The 20017-nt window shown below is 32.1% G+C and overlaps 1 protein-coding gene across 8 annotated transcripts in view; it reads right to left on the bottom strand.

Moving 5' to 3' along the window:
• The window catches only part of LOC127716064 (arf-GAP with Rho-GAP domain, ANK repeat and PH domain-containing protein 1-like), a 118025-nt gene extending 98547 nt beyond the window's left edge, over window positions 1-19478 (bottom strand). For 6 of the 8 annotated variants that reach the window (XM_052222154.1, XM_052222148.1, XM_052222153.1 and 3 more), the window contains exons 1-3: window positions 19383-19478; window positions 13575-13667; window positions 5901-7489 (exon numbers count right to left, since the gene is read on the bottom strand). In XM_052222154.1, the coding sequence (XP_052078114.1) occupies window positions 5901-7470 (1570 nt within the window). In that variant the 5' untranslated portion in view covers window positions 7471-7489; window positions 13575-13667; window positions 19383-19478. Of the gene's footprint in view, window positions 1-5900; window positions 7490-13278; window positions 13431-13574; window positions 13668-17307; window positions 17485-19382 lie in introns of those variants that run through there. The other 2 variants (XM_052222149.1, XM_052222150.1) reach the window with 2 other exon arrangements.
• Between the last annotated feature and the right edge of the window lie 539 nt (window positions 19479-20017).

Raw genomic sequence — 20017 nt, 5'->3', positions numbered from 1 at the left:
AACCCTGTTTATACAGAACTCTACGTAAACCAAAACCCTGTTTATACAGAACTCTGTGTAAACCAAAACCCTGTTTTTACAGAACTCTACGTTAACCAAAACCCTGTTTATACAGAATTCTATGTAAAACAAAACCCTGTTTATACAGAACTCTGTGTAAAGCAAAACCCTGTTTATACAGAACTCTGTGTAAACCAAAACCCTGTTTATACAGAACTCTAAGTAAACTAAAACCCTGTTTATACAGAACTCTGTGTAACCCAAAACCCTGTTTATACAGAACTCTGTGTAAAGCAAAACCCTGTTTATACAGAACTCTACGTAAACCAAAACCCTGTTTATACAGAACTCTGTGTAAACCAAAACCCTGTTTATACAGAACTCTACGTAAACCAAAACCCTGTTTATACAGAACTCTATGTAAATCAAAACCCTGTTTATATAGAACTCTGTGTAAACCAAAACCCTGTTTATACAGAACTCTACGTAAACCAAAACCCTGTTTATACAGACCTCTGTGTAAACCAAATCCCTGTTTATACAGAACTCTGTGTAAAGTAAAACCCTGTTTATACAAAACTCTGTGTAAACCAAAACCCTCTTTATACAGAACTCTACGTAAACCAAAACCCTGTTTATACAGAACTCTGTGTACAGCAAAACCCTGTTTATACAAAACTCTGTGTAAACCAAAACCCTGTTTATACAGAACTCTACGTAAACCAAAACCCTGTTTATACAGAACTCTGTGTAAACCAAAACCCTGTTTTTACAGAACTCTACGTTAACCAAAACCCTGTTTATACAGAATTCTATGTAAAACAAAACCCTGTTTATACAGAACTCTGTGTAAAGCAAAACCCTGTTTATACAGAACTCTGTGTAAACCAAAACCCTGTTTATACAGAACTCTAAGTAAACTAAAACCCTGTTTATACAGAACTCTGTGTAACCCAAAACCCTGTTTATACAGAACTCTACGTAAACCAAAACCCTGTTTATACAGAATTTTGTGTAAACCAAAACCAACCCTGTCTATACAGAACTCTATGTAAACCAAAACCCTGTTTATACAGAACTCTGTGAAAAGCAAAACCCTCTTTATACAGAACTCTATGTAAACCAAAACCCTCTTTATACAGAACTCTGTGTAAACCAAAACCCTGTTTATACAGAACTCTGTGTAAAGCAAAACCCTGTTTATACAGAACTCTGTGTAAACCAAAACCCTGTTTATACAGAACTCTATGTAAACCAAAACCCTGTTTATACAGAACTCTGTGTAAACCAAAACCCTGTTTATACAGAACTCTATGTAAAACAAAACCCTGTTTATACAGAACTCTGTGTAAAGCAAAACCCTGTTTATACAGAACTCTGTGTAAACCAAAACCCTGTTTATACAGAACTCTAAGTAAACCAAAACCCTGTTTATACAGAACTCTGTGTAACCCAAAACCCTGTGTATACAGAACTCTACGTAAACCAAAACCCTGTTTATACAGAACTCTGTGTAAACCAAAACCAACCCTGTTTATACAGAACTCTATGCAAACCAAAACCCTGTTTATACAGAACTCTGTGAAAAGCAAAACCCCTTTTTATACAGAACTCTATGTAAACCAAAACCCTCTTTATACAGAAACTCTGTGTAAACCAAAACCCTGTTTATACAGAACTCTATGTAAACCAAAACCCTGTTTATACAGAACTCTGTGTAAACCAAAACCCTGTTTATACAGAACTCTATGTAAACCAAAACCCTGTTTATACAGAACTCTGTGTAAACCAAAACCCTGTTTATACAGAACTCTGTGTAAAGCAAAACCCTGTTTATACAGAACTCTGTGTAAACCAAAACCTTGTTTATACAGAACTCTATGTTAAGCAAAACCCTGTTTATACAGAACTCTGTGTAAACCAAAACCCTTTTATACAGAACTCTATGTAAGCAAAACCCTGTTTATACAGAACTCTATGTAAACCAAAACCCTGTTTATACAGAATTCTGCATAAACCAAAACCCTGTTTATACAGAATTCTGCGTAAACCAAAAATTTCTGAATTTTTTTGTCTTAGAAGAACTTACAGTTAATGGCAGACCTTTGATTGTCCCTGTACATGTTAAATCTATTCCAAATTCTATAAGACTAAATAATGCAATTTAGAGCTTCACATATATACATGTAGTAAGACTGAATAGTTCATTGTTGAAAATTGACCATATGACTACCTCCAGATTATCTTGTGTTGTTGGGTTGAACTGTATTCCATTAGTCATACATGTACATGTATGTTGCAATCAAAATGTCTTTTGGTTAATTTTGTCGTTAGGTTGCTGTGTCATTAGCACATACCCCATATCTTCTTTTATTAAAAAATAATCTGTAATAGTGAAACTGCAATTGGAAATTCCATGGTGCTTCATGTATTTGAAAAAACTCAGGGAAGAACTCTGCAGCATTTATTCTGTAACTTCATTGTTTTAAAATTAAGATTTTAGCTCTCTAGACAAAGATTTGCTGAACATTTTTATATAGATCTTTTTGCTTTTAAAGCTTGCATAATTTGTATTTTCTATTTTTGACTTGGTAGATTTGAAGTCAACAGATATATACCATGTACATGATGTTTACATGATATTTATACATTTTGAAAGTGATTACAAATCCATAAGCCAATGTTGGGAGAATGAAAATCATGTATATTACGATCATGTCTATTTCAACAACAAAAAATATTGTCTCAAAGTTGCTGTCTCGTTGATGTAAAATACCCCACATTTGCTTTATATTTATATTTCCAAAGTTATGATAGGTTTCACAGTATATCTAACTACATCAGGAAGAATATGTAACTACATGTATCACATTACAATAGGTCATTAGTTTATTAATCTTGACAAGCAAAGAAAAGGTTTGACAACTTCTTAATCTGGTCAATGATCCAGGTACAAAAGAGGTATGATAAGGGAGGAGGCAAGCGGCCCCCTTTTTTTCAACTTGTTAAGCTGAATTTCTGTAGAAATAAACAATTGGTCAATCAACATGTACAAATTTTTTAAACAGAGGAAATTTTATGCAAGTACCCTAAAATACCTAACTTAGGTACATGTATACTGTATATTCAGATATTATTGTCTCTTATATCAATGAAGTCTGTTATATCAAATTAAAGGTCTTTTAAAACAAATATGCCGCCATAACAGAAGGTCTTTTGAAACAAACATGCCGCCATAACAGAAGGTCTTTTGAAACAAACTTGCCTTCATAACAGAAGGTCTTTTGAAACAAACTTGCCGCCATAACAGAAGGTCTTTTGAAGCAAACATACCGCCATAAAACAAACATGCGGCCATAACAGAAGGGTTTTCTAAGCAAAGATGTGGCAAATGACAAAGATCTATAGACACAATCATGATTTGAAACAAAAGAACACAAAAATTCTCGACCCCATATACCCTGGTAGAATTTGTCATTTTAACCTATCCCTGGTGTCAGTGGGCATTTAATTGGCAAAACAACTAGAAAATTCTCTGTGCCTACCCAATGGAGAGTATGTGCCATTTCTTGTCTGTAATCAATTCAAGTATTAAAATTTTCTGCAAAATCTAAAGTTTGATTTGAATTAACAGGATTTGATGGGTAGGGTAAAAAGTGAAGATTAACTTGAGCTGTAATTAATTATTTCCCTGATAGGGTATAAGCAACAGTGTATCTTATTTACAAAAGATAGATTGATTATTGGTGTTTAACACCACTTTGAGCACTAATAGAGCTATATCATGACAGTTTGTATTGGTGTTAAGGAAGCAAACAAGCCAGGAGAGAAGCACTGACTTCCTGAAGGAAAACTGTCATTACTAGGCAAATACGATTGTTGTCAAATGCACCTGCCACATGCGGTGTTTGCGTTTACAACCGCAATGTTGACAGGATGGTGATACAGTAGATGACTTACTTAGATCGCAATAAGGATAGTCATTATACTAGGTTTATATAACATGCAATTAAAAGGACATTGACTCTATACAAGCCTATCTAATCGCTTGTATTTTCATCAAATGATCAATCTGATTAGGATAAATTGAAAATGAAAATATTGCAACATACCCTTCTTTTAAATCGAATTTTGTTTATTTATCATGTTTATATTTAATGAAAACAACTTTACTGTATTTTTATTTTTTGTTAAAGTTGCATAATATGAATTTCTGAGTTTATTTTACCATTTCCTTTTCTTTTCAATTATCATATTTGTGAAAAAAATTAATATTGAAATTTTTTCATTACTTTATTATTTTCTTTATTTTTTGCACAGATTTCAATGAAATTACATTTATTTTTCTTACAAAAAAATTTATATTTAACACAAAGCTTACCTGAACAATTAGACCAGTAATCACTACTAACACTAGAAACAGAAAAAGTTTCTTCCTCTTCCAAGCTATTTTGTTTCTCGTCCATTGTTAATTAAATTTCTCTTTTGTTTATTTACTAACGATTTGAAAACATTTCTGATCAGGAAGTTTGATTACGAACATTGTGTTTTTATCATGTAATAAATCGTCATTTCTTAAACATGTTAAACATAGGTGAATTGGTTAGATTATAAAACTTTCCATATATATAAATTTGATATTAATGATTACAGGTATATAGTTCACACGGCTGATATAAACAATTTATCCTATATACGGGTAAATAAACATATACATGTATTATATATATCACATCACATATATATAGAATTGCACATTTTAATTATCATCTCACGTCAATTGCAACGTTGCAGGAAAAAACTTTTTTTTTGCATAACAGGTATAAATATGTTTACATTAGGAAGAGAAATTTTAGATTCAGCACAATACCATCAAATATTGTTGTAATTGAATACATGTTAATTCTTGTGCATTTTCTTCCTTATTACAATTATGATTGACTAATTTATATTATGATTGACCTTTGATCTATTGCAATTTCCTCATAGGAAAAATATAATTATCTTAATCTTTGTCATTTGAGGTTATCAATATATGACATGAATAAATGTTTGATTGATTGTTGATTGCTTATTTAATATCAGGAATTAAAAGAATATGCCAGGTATTATGATTGACCTTTGATCTATTGCAATTTCCTCCTAGGAAAAATATAATTATCTTAATCTTTGTCATTTGAGGTTATCAATATATGACATGAATAAAAGTTTGATTGATTGTTGATTGCTTATTTAATATCAGGAATTAAAAGAATATGCAAGGTATTGTGAAATGAGGTTCTGGATTCAGTTTACAGAATAGCGAAAATTGGCCCAATTCAAGTGTACAGAAAAATGGACCAAAAAATAAAGAATAAAGAAAAAATTAAACCAAATAAATAAATCATTTTAGAATAACGGTCAAACATGTCAAAATAAACAATCTAGAGAAAACTGGCCTAAAAAATTAAAGAATGCAGACATGAAGGACCCACCAATCTAGACCCTCTTAAATAAGAAAGCTTAACCCCATAGGAATGCAAAGGTCACCAAAGGTTGTTTACATGTAAGGGTGGTACTCCTCCACCCTTCAATTTTAAGCATGCACACCACTCTTGGATTTTCGGAACCACTCATGATTTTTTCAGCATAAACCTTTACTTTTGAGATAATATGGGATAAGATGGAAATTAATTCTTGATCAGTATAATGTTGAAACAGTAAAAGTAATTAAGTTTTAATTTTTTCAACATAAAATTAAGATTGATCATGTTTATACATTTTTGTACTCACATATGACATATATATATATTTGTATTGCAAACGGTATAACATTTTATAAAAATGGTGAGTTCATGGACTCCCCTTAAAAAATGCTGAGTAAAAACCCTTTGAATCCACAATATTACAAATGGTCTTACCTATTTGTACTGGAGAAGCCAGAGAATAAAGAGAGTATCCTGAATTACAGCTGACTGCTGCTTTAGGTGGCTGCCCTGTCTCATGCCAATCTGGTGCAGGTGGCACTCGCTCTAACGGATCACCAGAATTCAATTGGTCATGCACCTCATAAATTCCAAATGGATCAAATGCCGGTTCTGTAGGCTCACCAGGGTCAAATATATTGTCTGCTCCTGGTTGGTTGAAGGACTGACATTCATTTTGAAACTTCATATCGCAGAAAGGATCTTCGCCATTGAAAGGATCTGGTCCTGAAGTTGAAGTGAGCGTTTTCATTTTGGTTGAAGTAAAATATCCTTTTTCCAAATATTTATCTGAGTATAAAGGATCATTTTCTCTATCCACATTTTTATTGACATTTTTTGATTTTTTTACACTTGAATAGGTAACAGATGAATTACTTGAATTTGAAATTCTTGGCGGGACTGGCGGTAAAGCTTCTCCTGGGGGTAATTCAGGGGGCGGAAATGATGGAGGGGGCGGAGATTCTGAATTCATTGAATCCTCATTTACATAAATATGTTTTGGAGATTTGGCACTGGATAATTTCCCTTGGTTAACATTCACTGGTTCATAAGCACTTGGCTCATTTTCCGAGTTTTTTGTATTTTCATCAGTTTTAAAATCAAAGGTATCTTTAACACAAGGTACGGGTAAAAATGGTGGTGTGAAGGGCGACATATCACTTGCCCTTCTGGGCATCAGAGATCCACTACTGTTTTGTGTAGGATTTGATGATGCCCAAATAGCATCGTAATTGTTAGACAACCTTTCTGAGTTACTGTGTACAAAAGTGTCAGAAAATCCTCTCGGTCTTTCTGGTGCACCACTGTTTATGTTTGATTCGGACGTAAATACATTCATCAGTTCATCAGAATACTTTTTTGTCGATTTTATACTCTCTTTCGGAGAACGACTCACAGCAAAAGGGTCGAAATCATCTGCATTAGATTCATCAAGCGTTGCCCCCGACAAGTGAAAAATGTTCAGGTTACATTTCCTGGGAGAAGCTGCAGGTGGTGGACTTTGTGGAATTGATTCTAAATTATCCAGCGATTGTTGCTGAAGAAACTTTTCTTTTTGTTCTTTTTTCATTTTAGATAATCGAGGTCGGGGGACTGGTTTCTTTTTCACTTCCCCTCCATCTGCACTCTCTACTGATTTCAGTGATAAATTATCCTCGCTCGAGTTTGAAGCAGCACAATTAACATAAATGTCTTCATTTTCTTCTTTTTTCTGTACATGTGGAGAAGGGCAACCCACATTTTCATAAATATCGTCTTCCTGCTCCTGTCCCCTGACAGAACCATTTTCTTGCAATGGCATGGTTGTTGACCTTGACATACTGCTCAGAATTCGCTGTTTGTGACCAATTTTTGTTATGCCAAGGTCATTTAGAAAGCTATCGTCCAATCCAAATTCTTTTAGCTGTTCTACTGTGGTCAGTCCAAGACTGGCAAACTTTTCATTATATAGTTCAAGGTCAAGTAATCTCAGCCATTCCTGAAGGTTAAGATTCCCTGATGCCATTATTGTTCATAAGTATCATCTGAAAAATAAGAAAGTTTGATTTGAAAAAAAATCTAAATGAAAGCACAAAATTTTACCCTAATTTTCAATCATTTTTAACGTAATATCTAAGCTAGTCTTCTCAATACATGCAAAATGAATCATGGTGAAACCTGTACTATCATGCCCTTGACTAAAAAAAAACTGCCCCAAAACATATTTTATAAGAAAAATTTAACAGAATGTTTTAAGTGAACTTCTGGTAAATAACTCATAGTGGTATTTACTGGACCACATTAAAATTTTGACTTGCAATTTTTTTGGGTCAATTTCATCTATACACATGTAAATTCATTCCAAATGATATTAACCTCACAGCCTGAAAATTTGGCCTGGTTTAATTTTCATGTTCATTTTCAAATGAAATATTACAGAAGCAGGCAAATTTTGTTTGTGTACTAGTTTTATAAATTACCTCTAGAATTTTATTTTCAGTTTACTTGTGTTTATTTGGTTACTCTCTCATGGATAATTACCCCACTTTGTCCTCACATTACCTTAAAGACTTTTCTTAATTTTACATATCTCTACTTCCTTCTTTAAACTTACACTATATAGATGTCTTCTTATATTGACAAAGTATTTAATTTTATATCATATTGATAAGCCTGAAGAATTTAAATTTGATTTATACATTTATTCAAATTTGAAGATATTTTCAGATAACAGGAAGTTGGTGATCATTTCCTACTCAAATAAAACTCAGATGTCATCTTTCCGAAATTTACGTACTGTGGATTCATTTATTTTTGTGGATACCAATTTTATCGTGGATTGAGGAAAAATTGTAATTTCATGGATACTTGATTTCATGGTTGCACCAAAGTCTGCATACAAGCCTAAATAAAATGTGTACTTTGTTGAAGATATAAATTTGTGGTTCACCTTTAACCACGAAATCTATGAAAATAGGTATCCAATGAATAGTAGTGAAACCAAAGTGCAGCTTTAGTCCCTTTTGTTACCAGTGTATATTTTGTCTGCAGCTGAGGCTTTAAAAAATATATTTGTCATTATTTTGTGTATCCTGTATATATAAAAATTAGAAGATATGGTATGATTGCCAAATGAGACAACTCTCAACAAGAGACCAAATGACAGAGAAATTAACAACTATAGGTCACCGTACGGCCTTCAACAATGAGCAAAGCCCATACCGCATAGTCAGCTATAAAAGGCCCTGAAAAGACAATTGTAAAACTATTCCAAACGAGAAAACTAAAAGCCTATAACCTACATTTACCCTAAATTTTCATGCCTTACTTATTTTATGGACATTTTTTATTAAGCACTATTAAAGTCCAGAACATTTCCCATTGAAGTCTATGTAAAATATTTTAAAATAAAATCTCTTTACCTTCCTACATGTACCTATCTTTTTCTGCCAGGTTGCAGGAAATAATATCAAAATAAGAAGATTTGGTATAATTGCCAATGAGACAACTATTCACCAGAGACCAAATGATGTAGTTATAAGTTTATTTTTTCAGCCTGGTACCAGTTTACATGGTTTACAATCATGATTCTACCTCAAGCATTGTGATCCACAATCCATGTACAATGTCTTGTCATTATATAACTCCCATGAGAAAATTCTGTACAAAGTTTAGGGTAAAAAATTGTGGCATCTAATAGTGAATAAAATTAGTTCATTTTTTTTTTTAATTCTGAATTTCATCATGTTCATGTTTTAATTCAGAAGACGAGACCTAACTTGGCTAGTAAAATAATGTTGTCATCAATTTTATATACAGAGGATTCATTATTTATCGTAGGATACCAACTTGTGTGGATCTCGTGCATGTGGGTGAAGGTAAATCCTGCATTCAAATGTTAAAGGAATTAAAACATTTCTACTTGCTTGTATTCAGACTTTGGCAAAACCACGACATTAATATCAATGAAAATACATTTTTTCCTCAATCCACAAAATTAGTATCCAAGGAAATAAATGAATCTATATAGCTAAGTACAGTAAATGCATTAAAATCATATCTATATGAGTTTTAAAGTAAGCAAATTTTTGGTAACTAACTGACTTCAGGAAGTTAATTTTTGCAACAACAAAAAAATTCAGGCCAATTTCTTTTAACATTTACTGATCTTTTTAGGTCATACATGATGCATTATGTTTTAAAATGAAGGGAGACAACCCTGAATAAGGTGTGACAAACAAAACACTTGTTATCTCAGATCTCTGTAATAAATCACTCCAGAATGACAAGTATTTCAATATATATGTACCAAGTAGTATTGTTTAATATCTTTAGTATATATTTTTTTCAAATATCCAAAGGGAGATAATACACTAGTAATTTTGCAAAGGTTCCTTGACAACAAAAAAATAAATCATTTTAAAAACATTTTCTTTACCTGGGCATATTTTGTAAATATACAAATGTACTTCTACATGTACAAATTTTATTCCCTGTAACGTTCTATGCATATAAAGGACTAATGAATGTTAGCAGGACATTAATGTACACTGTACATGCTTTTACATGTACACTGCACATGCCTATACATGTACACATATACATAATACTGTGGATTCATTAATTTACATGGGTACTAACTTTCGTGGATGGAGGATTTTTTTTTTGTGAATATTTCATTTCATGCTTTTACCAATTCAGCATAAAAGCCCATAGAAATTTTTCTGTTTGCTTCGTTTTAAAATTTTATGACACAAATCGGTTAAAATTATTTTTTAAAGATTTTTTCCTGCTCTAACGTTGTTTTTTTTGTCTAAAACATGTAACTTTTGTTGTTGGCAAAAAAAAAAAAAATCTCTACCTACCTACCCAACCCTACAAGACATGGGTAGGCAACATCAAAGAAAGATTTTTTTTAGGGTGGCCCTGTTCAAAATGGAAATCCTACTTGCATATCTCTGTATATCAAATATCTATATTCTAATCTAAGGCCAGAAAATATATTTCTGTTTCCTGTCTCCCTATCTTTCAATAAATTTTCATGCCTACCTAACACATTTTATGGACTAAAGAAATCTAGAACATTTACCAATATTAAGACTTAAATTTGGTGTATATAAAATACTTTCGAAAATTAAATAATTCAACCTCCATCCTTCTGTAATTAAACTATTTTCTCTGCCAGGAGACGGGAAACAATTCTCGTGGTCTAATCATTATATTTGTCTGGTTAAAGATACTAATATAAAAGACAAATGAAAACTGTAAAACATAAAGGAAAAAGGTTGCTTTTATTCATAACACAAAATTATGACTTGCACTTTACAAAATCCAAATTCAAGGAGCAGCTAGGGAGTTTATGAGTGATCTGTTCTTCGTCTCACGCATAGTGATGCACTCAGATCAGGAGACTCACGATTCTCACTCAGGATGTTTGTAGACGAGAATATTTTGTATATTCCAATACAATATAGAGCAAGGAAATGACATCAATTTCGATTAATCTATAATTTATAATATAAATTTATAAAATTCCCAATAAATAAACTTTCACTAAAAGGCTCATTTGATACAACATTTTATTACAACTTGATGATGATCTTTGGGCTCATCAGTTTTAAAAATGATGAGTCCACACAAATTTTCATGAGTCCAGGACTCGTGCACTCAATTTTGCTTATTGAGAACACTGAGAATAAATGAGTACATAGTAAGAAGTCTTATATTATTCGACAATGTACATTTTTGTGGATATACAATTGATTAATTGATTGTTGTTTGCTTTTCACCCAGTGGCAAATATTTCATGCATAGTGAGGATAATTGGGACAGAAATTTTAAAAGCCTTATAACAGGCCTCCTACCGACCCCTTAAAGAGTTGTTGCAAGGGTTTTCACCTGCAGAGAGTGTTACACCCTCTCTACTCCAGTCATCAGATTTAATATTCCCATTCTGACTGGACATTTATACATCTGGTCAGACAATCAAGCAGACTCCAAACTTTGAAAGGGTTTAACTATTGGTTTGAGGAAAACCAAAAGTGTCCATATTTCTATTCCCCAGTTACCATGGTTACCTTTGGGTTTGAAATGATACAAAAATACTTTACACATTTTAAAGAACATGATATATCCAAGTCTTACATTAAATTTTAATCATGGATAAACTTGCAACATCTGGTGCAGACAAATTGGTACTGTTAATGTTATTGTACAATATGAGTTTGTACAAAGAATATATATATACATATATCTTACATTTATATGTCTGCCTATAGGTAGTGACAACTGCAAATTATACCTCTTCCATGGGATTTCTTATGCCAGATTAAGAAATACCAGGCGTTAGAATATGTATAAAGTGCCTAGAAAATCAACCTAACGATGTTAGAGTAGATCTGTTTCTTTACTTCCTCCCCGAGGGGGCTGGAACCTGTACTTTTTATCTCTAACTTCTACGACAACACTGCCTAGCATTGCACAGACACCTTATCCCCTCCTCTAACTATAGTTGCTAAAAATCAGCTTTCGTTTCGGGAGGTGTTACCTTCTCGTAGGAATTAAACAAGGATATCTGATACAATACACGAAGTATTCTTTTAGTGTACAAAAATGATCATCTACTCATTTCTACATGTATATATTTTTCTATGACATATGTAATTTTCATCATTTTGCACAAGGTATGAAGTTTAATATATAACAGCCCATCAAATAGAACACATAAATTTTGTTACTTTACAAATAAGTAATGATCTTTTAAATATTTCACACACATGTACAAACAAAATGAAACTTTTTTGTCTGTGGGAGTTATCAACTTAATAAAAAAACTCAGGAAATAAAAAAACTTGATAATTAGTCTTTAAAGTGAAGTACTCACAGCTCTGCTTGTAAAAACCCTTGACAAAAAGCTACATTGTAAATGTAGGGATAAGTGATCACAAAAATATATAATGGGAATTAATTGATTCAGTATTTCCTCATCTATGTTAGGCCCTACATGTAAATAAACTCATCTTAGACACCAAGGTTAAAATTTTGTATGCCAGACACGTGTTAAATCTTCTACAAGCATGACAAAAGACTCATCAGTGACACTGGAATCAAAAAAGTTTAAAAAGGCCAAATAAAGTATGAAGTTTTTAAAGAGCATTGAGGACCCAAAATTCCTAAAAGTTTTGCCAAATACAGCTAAGATAATCTATTCCTGAGGTAGAAAATCCATAGTACGTTGTGAATTTCGAAAAATTCAAAGTATTGTTAACAGTTTATTCATAATTATTATAAATAAGAAGATGTGGTATGAGTGCCAATGGGACAACTCTCCATCCAAGTCACAATGTATAAAAAGTTAATAATTATAGCTTGTATAGGTCAAAGTACGGCTTTCAACACGGAGCCTTGGCTCACATCGAACAGCAAGCTATATATAACATGTATAAAGGGCCCCAAAATGACTAGTGTAAACCAACGGTCTAATCTATATAAAAAACGAGAACCAAGAAACACCTATGAACCACACCAACAAACAACAACCACTGAATAACAGACTCCTGACTTAGGACAGGTGCATAAAAATGCAGCGGGAAATATGATATGACCATATCAATGATAATTCATGTCAATACAAAAGTGCTGACTACTGGGCTGTAAGTCAGGGACTGAAACAATTTATCTTTAAGTATGATCGAAATGTTATTTTATAACAGTTAAAACTTTCATGTACAAATTAAAACATTTGAAATTTAATAAAATATATAACACATTTCTTAATATTTTTTCTCTAAAAATATCTAATTACCATATAAAAATAAACTTTGTAAACTCATACCTTTTTAGAAAATTTCCCTGTGCCAAATTCCAAAATTGAAACGAAACTTAGCAATACATTTGTATACATATGCATTCAATGTGTTACTAACAAAATTTAAATTTAATCACTATTATGTCATGAATGTGTAACTGTGTGATATAGTGATATATATCTGACAACGACTATTTCATTTAGAATCTAAAAATAACATTCCGATTGACATGGAGTCCTTAAAATTAAATATCTCATAAAATTGTACAATATCATAATTGTGTCACTACGTAACTTTATATTGATCAAAGTATATTACTTACCCCTTTACATGTGTATCAGTGTATTTAGATCCATTGTTATTGTGTGTGGGCGTGTGTGGAAAACCCCTTCAAGGTAGATACATACTGACTCACCTGAAACATTTAATAAAGTATTGAAAAGATGTAGGTTTAGTGTGAATAATATGTTAATGTCTTTTATCAAAAGAACTTAGTGGTCAACATGGTCAAGATAAGTATTTTAGTGCAGTTGCACTTTAACTCTCCTCCCCCACTTATTTTGGCTAATATATCCCATTATTTAATATCCAAGGAGTAAACATGTACTATTTCTTCCTATACTAAAATAAAGGGTGTAAATTTTTATTATTTAAATCACTAATAAAATTGAGAATGGAAATGGGGAATGTGTCAAAGAGACAACAACCCGACCATAGAGCAGACAACACTAAACATGCTAAAATTTGCACAATAAGGGAGAAAACACAAATTACAAGAAGACAATTTGTTTTTTTTAAGGTTTTTCTTGACAAATAAGGTTTTACATAAAAAATTTATCATGTTTAAATATCATTTTTTGCAATTCATATTTTTAACCTAGTTCCTATAGCTATCATTTTAATACATGTAATATAACAGTCTAAAAGTGTAAAAATTGAAAAAAAAACCATTAAGCTTTCAGGGGCAATTACTCCCTATATGAGTGTTGTCAGATTTTCTATAAAAAAAAAAACAAATGGGTAAAAAGCACTTGCCAAGTTGATCCTTTCGCAATTTATGCTTTTAACATAGCTCCTAAAGTTTTCTAAACAAAAGCCAAGATTTCAGAAAAAAATTAAAAATCAACAATTTATAAATTAGGGGCAATAGACCTTATCGCAATTTGGAAATCTGTGCCGCTTGACCTGAGAATCTGCACTTCTTGAACTTTTGATGTCATACAACAATCACTTTTCTATAGTGACGTTAAAATTTTACACGAACCTTTGTGATGTCCGGTAATGGCGGACAAATAGCGATTGTATACCTCCCAGTAAGGGTTGACATATTTTCTTAAATTTTCAGGGTCAGGCTTGTCCTGCTGACCATTTTCAATATGCTAGGTTTCCCCTAATTGCTACATTTACATTGTTTTCGAAATATAATATACCAAAAAAATTGCTGTCTGACCCCACATGTCCTATTTTCAGCAATTTTACTTCAATCGAAAGTTTCCGTCTTGAATTTGACCCACCATTTTCAAGGACAGTTTAAAAATTAAACATTTCAGTAGGTCAGACTACTCATACAGTTCAAAACATCATCTTTTTTTAAATATTTATAATCATTTTACATGTATACAAATGTACATGTATTAATAGCTGTAGAAAAGTAGACCAACAAAAACAAGAACCTACTTCACTTTTAAATAAACGAACAATAAGACATCTACTTCAAGATCAAATGAGGGGAATTTAAATGTTTAAAAAGAAATATACAAGGAAAATGTGTACTTCCTTCTCTCAATACCACATAGGAAGAGTGGTCGTCTATATCAATGTTATCATTAAAATCAACTAAACACATAATATACCACTTAAGGAAATAAAACACAGCATTTATGTGTGCTATTCATTCATTTATGTTTTCGTGTATGCCATCAACCCCATTGGGGTATAATATTGCATTATTTTCAATAAATATATTTATTTGTACACACACATATTAAATAAAATAAAATACATGTATAATATGTATATATATAAGTAATTGAATTTTGCGTGAATAAACATGATAAAATACGATATTCATACATGTATGTAAAAGTAGAGAATACTAGATATATACATATATCAATATGAGATAGGCACTGAACCATCCAAAAAAATTTAAGCAGTGCCTACTAGAAAATTATAATCATTAAATGCCTCAAAAAGTGCAGGAGCCTCATAAACAATGTAGTTTTTCTTGAAAATATTGCCATTCTGGATACAATATAATTCCAAGGTTACATAAAACATGAGCACATCATCTACATGATCCAGTTGTATGTAAGATCTTACGCATGCAAAATGTTCCTCAGGTGTCTTTCAGGGATCAACACAGATAAATTTTCTTATTTTTTGGTTATAAAATGATCATTTTAATAAAATGCTCAGCTGGGCGCAGCTTGATACAACCGCAGAGGTCGAACCCTGAACAGGTGGGGCAAGTATGGCCACAACATTCAAGCTTGATACAGCTCTGAATTTGGATTGTGATTAAATATTTGACACAGCATAGGTTTCTGACACAGAATGAATGTGGTCTAAGAACTTAAAAATTTTTAAAACTATATCATTATTATTTTCTTTTATATTTAAATCAGAAATAACCAATTTAAAATGGAAATTTTAAAGAAAAAAAAAATCCCCCCCCAATTTTTTGAACCCCCTTATGATTCATCACCCCCAAACTCAATCCCAGCCTTCCCTCTGTGGTATGGTACCTTGCAGTACAATTTCAGAGAGATCCATACACTTGAACACAAGTTATTGTCTGGAAACTAGAAAAATGCTTATTTTTGGTCCCTTTTTCCTAAACATTTCGTGGCAATTACCCCCAAACTCAATTCTAGCTTTCCCCTTGTGATATGGAACCTTGTAGTACAATTTCAGAAAGATCCATACACTTACACACAAGTTATTGTCATGAAACTAGAAAAATGCTTGTTTTTTGCCCCTTTTTTGGCCCTAATTCCTAAAATTTTGAGGCAATTACCCCCAAAATCAATCCCAGCATTCCCTTTGTGATATAGAACCTTGTGGTACAATGTCAGAGAGATCCATACACTTAAACACACAAGTTATTAGTTAGTAGATAGTTATAAGAAGATGTGGTATGAGTGCCAATGAGACAACTCTCCATCCAAGTCAAAATTTATAAAAGTTAACCATTATAGGTCACAGTACGGTCTTCAACACAGAGCCTTGGCTCACACCGAACAGTAAGCTACAAAGGGCCCCAAAAAATTACTAGTGTAAAACCATTCAAACGGGAAAACCAACGGTCTAATCTATATAAAAAACGAGAAACGAGAAACACTTATGAACCACATCAACAAACGACAAATACTGAACATCAGATTCCTGACTTAGGACAGGTGCAAACAAATGCAGCGGGTTTAAACGTTTTAATGGTACCAAACCTTCACCCTTTTTCTGAAACAATAGTGTAACATTACAACATAGAAAGACACACTATAAAATATCAACTGAAATAGCTTAACTCAATCAAAGGATGTCTGGAAGTTACAAAAATGCTTATTTTTGGCCCCTTTTTGGCCCCTAATTCCTTAACTGTTGGTACCTAACCCCCTTTGTGGTATTGAACCTTATGGTAAAATTTCATAGAGATCCATTCACTTAAACTAAAGTTGGAGTGCGAAAACCAATGTGTCTTCGGACGACGACGCCGCCAACGTCATACCAATATACAACCGCAAAAAAATGTATAAAAACCAGTTCATTCAAGTTTGATTTTTGGTGTTTAACGCCACTTTCAGCACTCTTGGCTACATTTGTACATGTATATGGAGGTGGTATGTGTATTGCTGGAGGAAGCCATAGTATTCAGAGAGAACCATAAGCAGGATAACTGGCATTCCTAGTCAATTAGATTGGAGAAAGCACATGCCACTTGGTGGATTCGAACTAACCACCGTAGCAGTGTTGACAGACCAAGGCCCTTCAGTCTATTTAAGAATCATACATCCAAATCTTATCAATTATTGACAATTGACCTTATATGCACTCACCTGACAACTACATGTACTTTTTAATAAATCCAATATCAACTATCCATAAAAAAATCCATTCTAACACTTCACAAATTTTAAGTCATCCACATTTCAACTTTTCTAAAATGGCAATATTTCCTAATCAAATTTTCAAAAATATGTTCTACTTGAATTTTTTTATTTTTAGTTTCAATTGTAACAAAACATGTACTATACTATAATGTACTATAATGTACTATAATGTACTACATTGTATAATAACAATGATTAATTGTCTTTCAAAATGCACTTGAATAAATGATTAAAACTACTGTGATTTTCTGAATGGATTGCGACACATCAAACTTCCTTTTAATATTATAAGAACACTTAGGAGATGTTGTTGTGTTTTAGTAACCACATCCACTTAATATGTGTCAATATTCATGTTACATCTATGCTTATTTGGTAAAATATTTATAGGTTAAAGTTAGGAAAGTGGAAATACATCTGCATATGACTCTTTCTTCTTTACCAGATCTATCCTTATATTTAAATATTTCTGAGTAAAAGTTAAGAAAGTAGAAATACATCTGTATATATATATGAGTCTTTCTTCTTTACCAGATCTATCCTTATATCATGTATATTTAGGTTAACAACAAATACTTCTGTGTAAAAGTTAAGGAAGGGAATATTAATCAGCTTATAAATATTTCATTTTTCTATGAATTAACTTTATCACCTTTCCTTTATCTATAACGTGAGGGTACCCAAATTGCACCTTTTTTGACAGTTTTAGATGTATCCGTATTTACTATATAGTTCCACAAATTTAATTTTGAATCCATATTGAATCATAGAAAAATGGGTTTGAACCGACCTCCAAACGATCCAGGAGTCTGTAATGATGAGTACCCAAATTGCATCCATGCTTAAATTCACATCCATAAAAATCGAATAACAGATGTTTTGTTTAATTTCTTCAAATATCTAGAACAATTAGACATTAGTCCATGATTAATAATCATTTTTAAGAAATGGATGCTTGTAACATATTTTATTTAAAAAATTTTAAAAGATAAAATTGAGAATGGAAATGGGGAATACATTGTATGTCAAAGAGACAACAATCCGACCAAAGAGCAGACAACAGCCGAAGACCACCATGACTTTTTGTGAATGTCGCATGGTGGCGTTTCCGTAGATTGTACTTTTTCCAGTGAATTCTTCATCTGTTGATATATACTGTGAACTGTTTGTGTATATTTGAATATATTTACCTATGTTAAAAGACGTGTATAATGTCAAATCATAAAAATACAAATTGTTTTGTCTCAAAGAAAACTTGTAAGATTTCCACAGCTATTTTTGTTGAATAGGTGCAATTTGGGTACTGTGACGTTAGATGCTTAAATGTGGCAATAAAAATTTGTTAAAGTATGAATTATTAGGGAGCTACCATTTGATTTTTATGGGGGGGCTAGGATGAAATTTGAAAAAAATAGGCAGGACAGGAGTTTTGAGTAAAAAAAAAGGCAGGATGAGATTTTTTGCACAAAAAAAAAGGCAGGATGACAATTTATGTAAAAAAAAAAGTCAGGATAAACTAAAAAAAATAGGCAGGACCGAATAGAGTGAAAAATAAAAAGGTAGGACCGAATAGAGGGAAAAATAAAAAGGCAGGACTAAATTTTTCATCCTAGCCCCCCTATAAAAATCAAATGGTAGCTCCATTATCATTCAGAGCTTATGTTTTATACTTGTATTTGCACATACCGACTCTAAATAAAGCTTTATGTCTTATGTCTTACAAAATGTACCTGTCAGAAAAAGTTTTTATTTTGAAATCGTTGATAACTAAAACGCAAATATTTTTCATCTAAAAAAGAGGAGGACATAAGCTCTAAGTTTGACGGGAATTCGAACTATAAAATTATGAAGTGATTCATTTTCAGAAGTTCAGTCACACTCACACTCACAGTGTCAGTGACATGCATCATTGACAGTTTTTGACAAAAGAAGTGCCATTGTCGTTTTCATTTGTATGAAATACCAACATGAATATTTATTGTGTTTTAACTGACAATGCTTTATATGAACAGGTGTCTTACCATCTGATCGGTAGGAATGTGTATTGGAATGTTTCTATTAAAGGAATGTAAACATTTCTCTTTACAGGTGCTTGTTTATTGACTTCCTCTATTTTTAACTTCCGGTTAATAAAGAACTTTTTTGATTGGTTTAAACTAGTTTTGACGCGGCAAAATTAAAAAAATTACTTTTATTAAATCGGTTGATGTTCTCAGAGACAATATATACATGTGTATATAATTATGTCTCCGATGTTCATTCCGTCTCTACGATAATTTTGTTTGCAGTGAGGGTAGATTGATTCGGGCGTTATTTTTTTTTTTTACAGATTCTTGGAGAAAATGAGCAAAAAAAAAGACTAGCGAATAACGGTGTGCAAGAGGACTATAGAAAAAACTGTGGAAAATAAATCAATAAATAAACGTTTAACTTTTTATATGTCTCTGATAATACACGTATACAATACTGATCAATACAGGAATTACTTTGTTACAAACCATGACAAAAAAGAATGTACCATAACAGATTTCTTCAAAACAAAAGTGATACCAACTGGGAGTTGTACAGAAGACGGAGAAATATTGTTACAAAAATAAAAAAGAGCTCAATAAAAACATAATTCTATGAAAGAACTGCTGGTGGTCCAAAATCAACA

This window comes from Mytilus californianus, unplaced genomic scaffold (genome assembly GCF_021869535.1).
Source record: "Mytilus californianus isolate M0D057914Y unplaced genomic scaffold, xbMytCali1.0.p SCAF_9, whole genome shotgun sequence".
NCBI lineage: Eukaryota > Metazoa > Mollusca > Bivalvia > Mytilida > Mytilidae > Mytilus > Mytilus californianus.
Note: the sequence above shows the minus strand (reverse complement) of the source record. Positions and strands in the feature narration are given on the sequence as shown.